General features: G+C 45.4%; 1 protein-coding gene across 2 annotated transcripts in view; it reads left to right on the top strand.

Annotated features, from left to right (window-relative positions):
• ADCY9 (adenylate cyclase 9) overlaps positions 1-12,884 on the top strand; it is a 121,465-nt gene extending 108,581 nt beyond the window's left edge. The window contains exons 10-11 of one of the 2 annotated variants that reach the window (XM_082428679.1): positions 2,623-2,664; positions 8,624-12,884. In XM_082428679.1, coding sequence (XP_082284805.1) covers positions 2,623-2,664; positions 8,624-9,815 — 1,234 coding nt within the window. In that variant the 3' untranslated portion in view covers positions 9,816-12,884. The remainder of the gene's footprint in view (positions 1-2,622; positions 2,665-8,623) is intronic. The other variant, XM_082428680.1, reaches the window with a different exon arrangement.
• The last annotated feature ends 780 nt before the right edge of the window (positions 12,885-13,664 follow it).

Raw genomic sequence — 13,664 nt, 5'->3', positions numbered from 1 at the left:
CCACCTTTCTTCTTCTCCTTCTCACTTTTTCTTTTTGTTTTAATTGAAATATAATTGACACAGAACGTATTAGTTTCAGGTGCAGTATGTAATGATTTAATATTTGTGTATATTGTGAAATGATCACCACAGTAAGTCTAGTTAACATCTATCACCACACAAATTTTTTTTTCTCGTGATGAGACCTTTTAAGAGTTACTCTTGGGGGAATTCCCTGCCGGTCCAGTGGTTAGGACTCTGAGCTTTCACTGCTGAGGGTGCGGGTTCGATCCCTGGTCGGGGAGCTAAGATCCCACATGCCTCGTGGCCAAAAAAACCAACATAAAACAGAAGCAATATTGTAACAAATTCAATAAAGACTTTAAAAATGGTCCACAACAACAACAACAACAAAATCTTTAAAAAAAAAAAAAAAAGCCCTCTCACAGATGGTGTGAGGAAAAGAAACAGGAGCTTTGTGAAGACCCCTGGGGACAGGATGTGTTCTTACTGCTGTGCTACAAAGAATTTAAAATTTAAAATATAGAGGATGGCAATGATAGGTGCTGTATTTAAAACATCCTTTGTTAATGAAATCCAGTAAGACCACTACCTTTCATGTGTTCTACGAATTAAATCACGTTTGGTTCTTAGCTGTTAAAATGAGTCTGAAATTACCTGTTGCACATTTGCAACTGGTTTTGTGGCTTTTAACCTTTTCAACTAAATATGTAGTTGGAAATACGATGATACCTTGGATAACAGAGTGCACACGGTGAGTAATTTATTCAGAAATTTCAGCGGAATGTCTCAAAGCCATTAAGCTTCTATTTCTATAACAGACTTCTCCTAAATGTTGGACTTTTTGTGTAACTGCTTATGTTTTATGTTAGCACATATTAAAGAATCATTTATTTAAAATTACAGTGGGTTTAGGTTAGCAGGATATTTCAGAGTTACATGGGACATTTCTCTATTGTGCTTTGCAGGGCATCTAACATTCCTGGCTCCCCAAACAACCAGAGGGACCCCCAGTGTTTCCAAAATGCCCCCTAGGAATGGTATTACTGTTGCCGAGAACCATTGCTTTAGTAAACTCAAAAGTATAAAGTGGTCCAATTTGTCTCAATATCAGATGAAATCGCCATAGTGCATTTTGGGTATTACCAAAGCAGTGGTCAGTAATGGACAGGGTGAGTATCATTCCTCAGTTTACTTAATAAAATAATAACCACATGAAAGATATTCAAGTTCTCTGCAAATTAAGATCAAAAAGGAAATAGAAATGTCATTCAGCATTTGAAAGGAAACTTTAATGAATAGTTAAATCACTTGAAGCAAAACAAAGTGTCATTTTTCCTCTCTGAAGGTGCGGCCTTCTGGAATTATGGTCATTATAAAGCTCTTTCCCAAGAGCATGAAATTCAACAGTCTGACTTTTAACCTTTTAGATCCAACACAAATACCCCATCAGCCATTCACAGTGTCATTTAGTCACTGGTGCGGGCCTTTTCCACTTGGATCTAGAGAGCCGTAGCGATGGGGAACCCATCCATCGCCTTTTCACCTAGAAATCAAATAGCAGGTCTTGAGGTAGGGCTGGTGGTTGAATCTCTGCTGGACCCAGTACACCCGCATTCACGCAGAATCTTTTCAGCCCGTCCACCCTGTCACTGCTGAGCCGAACCCAGGGTAGGGAACATGTGGGGAGGACAAAACATAAACTCAACTCCTGTGAAGCTGGGGTTGGGGGACTCTTCCAGCTTTGAGGGGACACAGACACGTGGGTTACAGCAGTGTCACAGTCACGTCTGGACAGGGTGAGAAGAGGACAGTTTGTGTGTAGCTCTTGCTTTTCTTTCCTTTTCTGTGAAGTCATTTAATACCTCCTGTAATCAAAAAAGCCGCTCTGAGCCCTCACTGGCCTTTGTTGCCCAGGAGAGCTGCTCTGCAACGTCCCCTTTGCAGGGAGCAAGGCTGGGGGACCTGAAGGACAAAGCATCAGGGCACTTGCCCCGGGTGGAGAGGTTTGGGTGATTTGTGGGCCTGAGTGGACGCTGGGTAACATGACCCCAGAGGAAGCTGTGCAGCATGTGGAGAGAATGGGGCTGGGTGTCTTGGGTACCTTCCCCAGCACCAAGAGAGAGGTCTTTAGTTAGGTGTGTTTTCAGTGTCTTAAAATTGGGGTTTGATTGCTTTGGGCATCACCAATAGCAAAGTCCGGCTTCTTCAGTAAGTAATCTGCCAACACCTCCAGCGGGGCCTTTTGAAATTGATCCTTTGTCAGTAGACTTCGCTGTTTGAACATGACTGAAGTTTCTAGCCTGTAGGACACGACACCATAGATAAGTCCTTAACAGCAAAATGAAGGCCTTAGAGACTCTTCCTTGATTTCGCTATTGAGTGGTTGTGCCTACTTTCCACAGCTGATATAAAGGCTTTTACATCGTTGTCTTTACCATTTTGTTATTCTTCATTAACATACAGCATCAAATTATAATTGAAATTTACTATCCTTAACTTTCTACCTTGATCTCCACCTTAAAAATAGGAAAGTTGTTTTTATTTAAACTCTTCTCGGATTGCTTTGTATAATGCCCTCTTTGCTTTTTATAATAATAGTTTTCTGCATTTTAATTTCAGTTCCATAGTAATTTCACACCTGGATGCAGTACAGAATTTCAGGTAAGCTTTTAACATTGTGCCTATATCTGAATAAATGAGTGTAACTGTATTACTGCTGGTTATTTCTAAGTTTCCTGAAAAACAGTTGTATCTTGAATTAAAAAGAACAACATATGCATTCTTAAAAGAGTAAGTGGAAGATATCTATTTGTTAAAATATCAGTTCATACTTATAACATCTTTGGGAAAATGAATAATCGTTAAGACATAGACAGGGGACTTCCCTGGTGGTCCAGCGGTTAAGACTCCATGCTTCCAATGCAGGGGGCCCAGGTTCAATCCCTGGTCAGATCCCGCAACTGAAGAACTTGTACGTGGCAACGAAGATCCCGAGTACTGTAATTAAGACCCGGCGCAGCCTAATTAATTAATTAATTAAAAAAAAAAAAAAAAAGACGTAGGCAGGTTTCTTCCGCTCTCTGAAGGTAGCGCGTTCCTGTGAAAACTTCCGTAAGCCAAAAAGCGAAGAAGCAGTTCCGTTAGGACACAGCTCACTAACGGAGGCACAGAGTAAGTTGAGGTAAAGCACAGATGCTCACAGACACAGTTCAGAGCTGTGGCGGCTGATGCTGCGATGCGCAGTGTGGTTCCTGGGAAGGAGCTTGGCGGGGCCGCTCCTGCCGCTCAGGATGGCGCTGCCTCTGTAACACTCGCTGCAAAACAACTGCTGAACATTAATTTTGCTTTTTGCCTTTTTTTGTTTCTTTTTGTTTTTAATTTTTTAAAATTTATTATTTATTTATACATTTATTTTATTTATTTATTTTTGGCTGTGTTGGGTCTTCGTTGCTGCGCGCGGGCTTTCTCTAGTTGGGGCGAGCAGGGGCTACTCTTTGTTGCGGTGCGTGGGCTTCTCATCGCGGTGGCTTCTCTTGTTGTGGAGCACGGGCTCTAGGCACGTGGGCTTCAGTAGTTGTGGCGCATGGGCTCAGTAGTTGTGGCTCATGAGCTCTAGAGCACAGGCTCAGTAGTTGTGGCGCACGGGCTTAGTTGCTCCACGGCATGTGGGATCTTCCCGACCCAGGGCTCCAACCCGTGTCCCCTGCATTGGCAGGTGGATTCTTAACCACTGCGCCGCCAGGGAAGCCCTTTGCCTTTTTTTCTAAAGGCAAAAATCCCCTTCAGATTTCTTTCATTAGCAAAAACAGGTACTAATGTAGGTCTTTCATCAAAGCAAAGTGGTGAAAAGCGAACTTTCAAAAAGCGAGGGTTTCCTGTGTTAGATTTGGTTTAATTTTATATAAGACATTAGAATGTTACAAAGGAGATCTCACAAATCAAAGAAAATTTATTCCCTAAAATATTTTGAAATAACCGACTAGAAATTTGAAACAAATAAATGTTGGACCCTTGCTTTACTATAAACATCAAAATTAGTTCTAAATAAATTGAAGTCAAAAAATTTTAAATTATATAAAACTATATAAACATCTAGAAAAAATAAAATTAAGCAGTTCTCAAGCCTCTAAGACAGAGATAACTTTCCAGTCTTACAAATAATAAATAGAACCATGCGCACAAAAAAATAAGACTGACTGAGGGGATGATAAAAGCAGACTGAGAAAAATATTTGTGAGACTGTTATGTAAAGAGCTAATTAAGACCTGTGTAGATAAAAGACAAAAAAAAAATCACAAAAGAGGAAATGTAGTAGAAAATAAATAGGCTACTACCCAAGTCATTGCACTATTAAATAACTACAGAATTCCCTCTGATCTTCAAATCGTACCTTCAAAATGTTACCATGTGAATACCCAGTGTAGGCCAGGGTGTGGCACATATATGAATTGATGGTGTTTAATATAGGTTTGTTTAATCTACACAATAACCTGATATATTAGGTAACTTTGCCCCCATTTTCCAGATAAGAAAGCTGAAGCTCAGCGAAGGAACCTGCCTATGGATACTGGCAGTGTTCAAACCCTGGCCTCCCTCACTACCAGGCCATGCTTTTTCTGCCATGCCTCATTACTTTTCAGAATGGTACAATAGTTTTGGAAAGTAACTTGGCAATCTATAAAAAATAGTCATAAAAATGTCCATCACCTTTAAACTAATAATTCTGTTTTTGCTTATCTGCTGAGGAAATAATTCAGCATTTGGTAAAGGCTGCATGCCCCAAAATATTGATCATTGTGATTGATAATATTGAAAGTTCATCAGCAACTTCAGTTGTCAGTAAAAAAGAAATTAATTAAATTATGATACATATACCCAAATATTACAACTGTTAAAATGCAGCAATGTGGAAAGAAAGCATTTATGGTTTTCATTTTTCATTTATTATGTGAAATTACCTAGGTCTTATAGCTACAGCTAGTTATTTCATCGTATATGAAAAAAGTAAGACATGTAATACTTACGATCTAATGATGAGTGATGATTTTTTTCTCTGTTTCTACAATTAAAACATTAAATATCTGTGGACATTTAGATGTTGGGAAGGAGAATTAAAGTGACAGTGGAACGAAAACAGAATACAGATGTTTCTGTGTATGATTGACAATTATAAGATTTAGTAGCAAAGCACCTAACATCTTTTTTTAAGTTAACTTTCTATTGACGTATAACACATACACAGAAAAGCCTCCAGATCATGAGGACAACTCAGTGAATTTTCACAAGTGAACACACCCATTTAACTGTCACCCAGATCAAGAAATAGAACACTACCCAGAAGCCCCCCTTATGCCTTCTCCTGGTGCATCCCGCCCCCATCCTAGGCATAGATTTTAAATGGCATGGAAATATACCAGAATTTTAATGCATCCCATGTTGAGCTGGCTAGGACAACGAGTGGTCTTTGTTTTCCATTTTTCTCTATTTTGTAATCCCTCTTTTCCGTGATAATGAACTGTACTGTATTTTACTCTGACTTCCATTTGTCCATCTATTAAGTTATCTCTTGCATTTAGTCACAAAATTCCTCCTTTTGGGACTGACCTTTACTATTTGAATTTAGGAGTAGAACCATCGCCTTCCTTGTCCCTTCTGCAGTAGAATAAGAAGTACAGGTTGTAGAGTGGAAATAATTCTCTCATCCGCTGGTTACAGATCTTCTGTTGCAAGGCAGCCCCTTGGGCGCAACATGTCAGCCTGTGCATTAGGACCCTTCCTTTTAAGCAAAGGTAAAAGCAAGCAGTGCAGTTGTTTCCCTTTCCCTGTCACACCCGCCCACGTTTCGTATTCCCCTGCTCCATCCAGAGGGCACTGGCCTGTGCGCATCCCAGACTGAGGCCACGCTGCCAGCTTTAGCTACAGCACAATTGAGGGAACTGAGACATGCCACCCAGTTCTACCACCGGGTTCTACAATGCCTGGTTCTAGGATGACCTTAAGCCTTGGTGACGTCTCCTAATAAAGAGGCTGTTCCTCAGTGTTACCACTTTGGAGAAACTGGAGGAAAGGTCAACTCCTAAGCCAAGGAGATGGGCTCATGTAGAGAAGACTCACTCCCTCCAGATTCTCTCCCTACTCTGAGCCAACCAGAGGACTTGAGGGGCTGGACATAGATCTGTTTTAGTATCTAAAATAGTTATTTTGTTTAGTACTTTAGATTCATAGTAAGTACTGCCATTTGTTTAAATGACAGTTGGCAAAATAAATGAGTGAAGTGTGGTGCATCTTGCCATAGAGGCCATTTTTGGTTCCTGGTTCTTAGGCATTAAGCCATAGAACCTCTGTCAGGGTCCCCAAGACCACCCTCAGGTTTGATCATTCACTTGGAGGACGCAGGACTCAGCACATGTTTGTACCCGTGGCTGTAGTTTATTACAGCAAAAGGACACAGAGCAAAATCAGCAGAGAACAAAAGTGCATGAGACGGAGTCCAGAGGAAACCAGGCGCCAGCGTTCAAGAGTCCTCTCCCAGTGGAGTCGTATGAGATGCACTTAATTCTTCCAGCAATGAGCTGTGACAGCGCGTGTGAAACACCCTCCCAGGAAGCCCATCAGAGACTCCAGGGTTTTTCTTGGTGGCTGGTCACATAGGCACCCTCTGCCTGGCATGTACCAAAATTCCAGATTTTCGGAAGGAGGGCAGGTGCATAAACCGCGTTGTTTGTACAAACAGTCCAGGCACAGTGAGCCCCTCTCATCAAGGACTGGTGGGAACCCTCCCCAAATCCAAGCTCCCCGATGCCAGCCTAGGGCACCCTGCTGGTTCTACAGACATAGCCTCAGGCCCTTTCTGCACAGACCCTTAGGCTGGTAGAGACTTAGCGATACTCCAGCCCATCTTCAATTTACTCGTGAGGAAACTGAGACCTGAAAGATGGTGTGACCTGCCCAAGGGTCTCAGAGCTCTATGGGGGGCCAGCCCAGCGTCGTTACTCCAAAGCCAGGCTTATGTGACTGTGTTTCATGGAAGGCGTTATGACCAGATTGGTCAGTTTCATTATTTTTAATATGCCTAAGTACAGGTAACAGTAAAATTCATTAAAAAACACTCTGATGGTAGAATTGAGCTTTCTGTGCCATGGTACTCTCTAAACTCAGGGTCCATCTGTTCCATATATAATTATATTCATATAAGTGACCCAGACCATTGTTATGTAAAATCTAGCGGCCTGCTCTGTGCATTTTAGCGTACATCAGGGTACAGTTTACATGAGCAGAGCAATCACAGCATTGTAAACAGATAAAAGAGAGACGAGAAAGAAATTCAGCAAACATTAACAGTGATCGCCTCTGGATGGTGTGATGATGGGTGAATCTTTTTTTCTTTCTACTTTCACCCTAAATTTTATATGATGAGTATGTAGTATTTTTAAGTGGAAAAAATTATATTTAAAGAATAAACTTTAGAAGAGACTGCTACCCACGCTAATCTTCAGTCCTGGGGTCCCAGCTGTGCCCCTTCGGTGCCATGGAACTGCAGAACAGACCAAGCAGACTTGGTCATCAGAGGGAATAGAAATGGGCTCAGCCCTTAGAAGGGCAGTTTGGAAATTTCTAATGGAATTCTAAGTGTATTTTAAATGACTCAGCAGTTCCACTTCCAGGAGTTTATCCCACAGACAGGCTCATTCATATGCACGAAGACACTTGGGAATATCCACTGCAACCTCGTTCCTAGTAGTCAAAGATGGACACAGCCGATCGCCCTCTGCAGGGGACTGGTTGTTACAGCACAGCCGTGTGTTAGAATAGTGCGCAACAGAAAGGTTACCTCACAGGAAAGACAGTTATTTTCCATTGTTTATACTGTTTGAGTTTCTTACAGTGTGTTACTCTTAAAAGTATACATTTTATATTATTTTTAAAAATGTTAAAGTTATCTTAAATGACTTTGGCAAAACAGAACTAACCCCATGGCGGGTGGGAGGGAGGGGGCAGGGGAATTATATCAGAGTGTATCAGAGGACGTGAAATTTCTTGGGTGTGACAGTGGTGGTGTGATTCCATGGGGAGACGTCCTTTTTCTTAGGAGATTCGTACTGAACTCTTCAGAATTGAAGTGGCCTGATGTCTGCAGCTTGCTTTCAGACTGTTCAGCAAAGTATGCCTGTGTGAGTGTGTGTGCGTGTGTGCAGTTTGTGTTGACAGAGGGAAACAGCAGAGTAGCACAATGTTGGCAATTGTTGCATCCAGGAGAAGGGTATACAAATGTTTGTTTTGCTAGTCTCTTAACCTTTTTGTAAGGTTGAGATTTTTCAAAATAAAAAGTTGGGAAAAAATATTTTAAAAATCAAGGAGCTAAAGACTTCTGAAAAACAAAGGAAGTACAAAGCACTCATTACAGGAATCTTACAAGAGTGACTCTTTATCTCGCCACATCTTTCTAAACAGAAACAGGTCACTCTGCAGCTGCAGGTGGTTGAAGGTTTGAGCTACACAAAACTCTGTGCAGGATGCTGGTTAGCTGGGCTGGTTCAGAACCTGGAAGCACTGGGCAGTAACCTTTCCCTTAAAGATGCATTTCAGAAGGCACGTCCTTTGTCCTCTCTTTCCTCTCCAGCTCCGAGAGGAATCCATGCAATGCCTCGCTGCCGCACAACAGCAGGAGCCCAGCCAGCCTGATCGGCCAGGAGGTGATTCTTGTCTTCTTCCTCCTGCTCTTGTTGGTCTGGTTCCTGAATCGAGAATTCGAAGTCAGCTACCGCCTACACTACCACGGGGACGTGGAGGCGGACCTGCACCGCACTAAGATCCAGAGCATGAGGGACCAGGCCGACTGGCTGCTGAGAAACATCATCCCCTACCACGTGGCCGAGCAGCTGAAGGTCTCCCAGACCTACTCCAAGAACCACGACAACGGAGGAGTCATCTTCGCCAGCATCGTCAACTTCAGCGAGTTCTACGAGGAGAACTACGAGGGCGGCAAGGAGTGCTACCGGGTCCTCAACGAGCTGATTGGGGACTTCGACGAGCTCCTGAGCAAGCCGGACTACAGCAGCATTGAGAAGATCAAGACCATCGGGGCCACATACATGGCCGCGTCGGGGCTGAACGCCACGCAGTGCCGTGACGGCAGCCACCCGCAGGAGCACCTGCAGATCCTGTTCGAGTTTGCCAAGGAGATGATGCGCGTGGTGGATGACTTCAACAATAACATGCTCTGGTTCAACTTCAAGCTCAGGGTGGGCTTCAACCATGGGCCCCTGACGGCGGGCGTCATTGGCACCACCAAGCTGCTGTACGACATCTGGGGAGACACGGTCAACATCGCCAGCAGGATGGACACCACGGGGGTGGAGTGCCGCATCCAGGTCAGCGAGGAAAGCTACCGCGTCCTGAGCAAGATGGGCTACGACTTCGACTACAGAGGGACAGTGAACGTCAAGGGCAAAGGCCAGATGAAGACCTACCTGTACCCCAAGTGCACGGACAATGGGATGGTGCCGCAGCACCAGCTCTCCATCTCCCCCGACATCCGAGTCCAGGTGGACGGCAGCATCGGACGCTCCCCCACGGACGAGATCACCAACCTGGTGCCTTCCGTACAGAACCCGGACCAGGTGTCCCTGGGCTCCGAGAACAACACACAGGCCAGGGACACTCACCCGTCTTCTAAGAGGCCCTGGAAGGAGCCCATCAAAGCCGAAGAAAGGTGTAGGTTCAGCAAAGCCATAGAGAAAAGCGACTGTGAAGAAGCGGGGGTGGAGGAAGCCAATGAACTCACCAAGCTCAACGTCTCAAAGAGGGCGTGATGCGGCCCAGCGCCGCCCGCGGTGCTCTGTCCGTCCAGGTTCCACAGTTCCCGTCCCCAGACATGGTGTCCTGTGGTCATTGCAGCCCTAACTTCTGTGTGGATCACAGTTATTCAGGGTTCATTTTCATCCATTTTTTTCCTCTTCCCCCTTGGTGTGACCGTTCAGCAGTGTGGAGAACAAGTGCCTTCAGGGGCTGGCGCGGCCTGGAGTCCAGAGAAGGTGCGGCCAGGGTGTGGCGCTGGGTGGTGGTGGACGTTAAAACAGAAGCTGTGGTTAAAATATTATTTTTATTGCTTTTTCTCACAAGACACTTTTTTTTTTTTTTTTTTTTTTTTTGCTAATACAATGTTTTTGAGGTTTTTTTCTGTATACGTACTAGTGTTTTTCCAGTGACCTGACCTTTCTATGTAAACACATAGACGCACACACACTTGCATTCATGACTCTGAGATCAAGTGCCAGTAACTCACTGGGCGGGGATGCTGGGGGGGCGCAGGCTGAGGACCGCAGCGGGCCATCAGCCAGGACACCGGTGTCCCCTGACCTGTGCCTTCCAGGCCCTCAGGGGCTGTGGCTGCACCCACCGCCCCCCACACCCAGCAGCTTTAGGGCTTCCTCCTCGTGCAGGCCGAGATTCCAAATGCTTACCGGCCTCACAGCTCATGAACCCAGGCCTCAGGTATCTAAAAGCCCTTTTTCATTCTGCCCCCGCCCCAAGGGGTCTTCCAGCTGGAGCGGAGGGGCTTGTCTTGGAAGCTGACTCAACTGAGAGGAAACGCAAAATAAACATCCAAGGGTTGCATTTATTTATTTATTTATTTATCAGGAAACGTGTGTGTCTTGGGGAGGGTTGCCAGGTCATTCTGTCTGGGGAAGGGAACTAGGCTGGGGGGGTGGAGTGTGGTCACAGAGGGCACAGCAGAAGGATGAGAAGGTGGCCGTTAGTGCTTCAGCTACTCTGGGCCGCCTCCCCTGCCAGGGGCTGAGCAGGACCCCGGTGGGCACAGCCTGCACACTCTGGGTCGGGGAAGCCCTCGGCCACCACTTTTAAAGCAAAAGCCCTGCTTCTGCCCCCCACCCAGGGGGTCTGCTCACGGCAGGGGTGGGATCAGAACCGGCTCGCTGTGAAGCAGGTCTGGGCAGAGCACCAGGGCCGCGGGCAGCGCTTGGCTTCCACATTCAGGAAGCTTCTCCATCCTTTCCTCTTCTTAGCCTGTGCAGGGCCCATTTGTGGTGGGGTTGAGCCTGGTGAGTGGATCCCAGCCCTGTTTAGATGGAGCTCTTACCCTGTAAGTAGGGACAGAATCATCTGGATGCAAATGAGGTGTGGAACCGGGGAAGTACAGAAAACCCAAGGAAATTGCTTCTGTGCCCTTTGTTGCTAATCCTGCTTGTAATTACGTTTTGCCACGTTGAGTCTGAAGTTTATGTAGAATTGAACTCAGGCCAGAGTTGCCCTGTCATAGTCATATGACACCTCATTCTTCAGGTGGCTGCAGCTCATGCGATATTTGAGGACTGGCTCCTTCTCTGTGTAAGGTCTTCACCGATGTGCCCTGTGTATTTTCTTTTCACTGGTAAATCTCTGTGTAGCTTTCACATCTGCATTAAGTCCTGTTATCACTCCTCGCCAAATACGTACAGAATCTGCCCTTTCCGGCGTCATGAAGTATTGATTCTGATCAGCCAGCTCCCCAGGGACATGCATGGCACGGACCACGGCAGTGCAGTTGTAGCCAGGATCTCCACGTCCAGGGAGATTTGCCTTCAGGTTTTACTGTCAGATTGTTGGTCTTCCAATGCTAGAGAAATAGAGAAAGGATGACTGTGACATTACCTCTTCTAAAGAATGTATTCTTATAAAATCCTGCAGAGATTTTATTTTTATTTTTTCTGAAAAACACTACCTGGTGCTCTGCTTGTCTGTCAGGCTTGTGGGCACGTCAGGGGTTCCTTCCATCAGTATTAAGACGTTGGGCCTCGCCCTCCGCCATCTGGCTCCAGGCTCTGCAGCTTTGGCGGCGGCTAGGGGCCTGGGCGCTTCCTGCTGTTCCCCGTGTCTCTGCTGTTCACTCACAACGTGCTCCATAGAGTTCATCTCTGCACACGCTTCCTCCCTATCAAACTCGTTTTTTCTTCCCCTTCCCCTCCTGCGATTCCTGGGAAGCCAAGAGGCTGCGGACGCAGGGAGAGAGTGGTGACGTCCACCTGTCCAGTTCAGCATTGTGCAAATGGGAGCCTTTGTGGACGGTTTAAATTGTCTTTAAAAAAACACCCCGAGCGAGCCTTCCTAAGCAACCAGTACAGATGTTCTCTTTGGGCCACCAGTGACCCGGGTCCTTCCCAGTCCCTGCTTGGAAGCATACCTCAGCACAGAACCACGGAGTGCCTGCAGCCGCAGCGCCAGGCCTCTGTCTCCGTGGGCATTGAGCAGACGGTGGCTGAAGACAGATGGGCTTCTGAGCAGCGGGTTCAGGCGCTTCCAATTAGGTGGAGGCGTTCTTCAGAGCGGCAATACCTCCTGTGAACTTAGGGCAGGAAGCAATACTTCAGAATTGAATGTGTGTAAATAGTTGCTTTGAGTTGCAATTGCTAGTTTCTTCTTGGCCTCAGGTCAGATCAAATTATATATGTATAAATACATATAAACAAGCACACATAATTGCATTCAATGCAAACAAATGCAGAGCATCAGTTATGAAACCCTCATGGAGCTTGGAGGCTGCTCACGGCTCCGTTACCCTGACTGCGCTGTGGAGACACCTGCACATTTGCACTTGACATTGAGAGCCAAAGGGCCGCGTGCTTCCCCATTATGTGGGCTGTAGTGATTTGTAGTTTCCAAAGATCTGTCCGCGTTTGCACTTCTAGACTTTCGAAGTAAGCGCTTTTTGGTGGTGGTTTCGAAAAATCATGTCATGCCTAGAATCTGAAATTAAATCCACGAGAACCAATTGTTTGCGTTCTCCATCTTTCCTTTGCTCTACCCTTTTTAAGTTGTTAATCCTAATAATTTCATAATGCACCCACTGAAGAAATGGACATTAAAATACTCTAAAATCTCAATATTTGATGTCTGGTATTTCCTCATCGACAAGATCGTTACCACTTCCGAGACTAGGACGCTCCTTGTTCCCTGCCATTTGTGGCTGAAATAGGAAGCTTTGCAGGTCTTTTACATTGTGACTTTGAAAACAAGGCAACTAAAAACTCTTATTGTGTGTGTATGTGTGTGTGTGTGTGTTTTAAATGGACATATCTGCTACAGTGAACTTTGGCTGAGAATTATTTATTTTTACATGGAACAGAAGCAGGTTGCAGGACAAATTTTGCTTGCGACCACATCCTGATTTTTTTAGACCTTCTAAATAGTTTTTCCCGCAATATCTTCAGCAACTGACTGAGAAAATGAAGTAAGTTTTCTGAAAAGATGTGCCTGCATAGCCTCTTCCTTACAGAGTCCTGGGGTGCCCGTATCATGGGGAAGTCACAAATCCATTTCGGAATCTGTTTAAAGTCACAGAGCATCTTTGCCAAAAAACACACATGCCATTTTACATGTCATAGGGGCTCACAGCACCTCCAAATCTGGAGCCAAACGCTGGCTCTGCTAGGGGTTAGAGCCTCTTCCCCCAGGGTTTTTCCTGGAGAGTTCAGTATTTATGTGCAATTTCAAAGCACAGGACCCTCTTGTCGACTCAGCAAAAGGGATGCAGATGTGGCCCCAGGCCTTGCTCATCAGCGCTGAGGGATCCAGCTTCTAGGTGATCCTCCACCGGAGCCTGGTACCCGTGAGGACACTGCTTGTTGACGAGGGCGCTCTTTCCTCTGAGTCTGCGCTGCAGG

The sequence above is a fragment of the Balaenoptera physalus genome (assembly GCF_965194825.1).
Source record: "Balaenoptera physalus genome assembly, chromosome: 16".
Lineage (NCBI taxonomy): Eukaryota > Metazoa > Chordata > Mammalia > Artiodactyla > Balaenopteridae > Balaenoptera > Balaenoptera physalus.
This window is presented reverse-complemented; position numbering and strand designations above follow the sequence as displayed.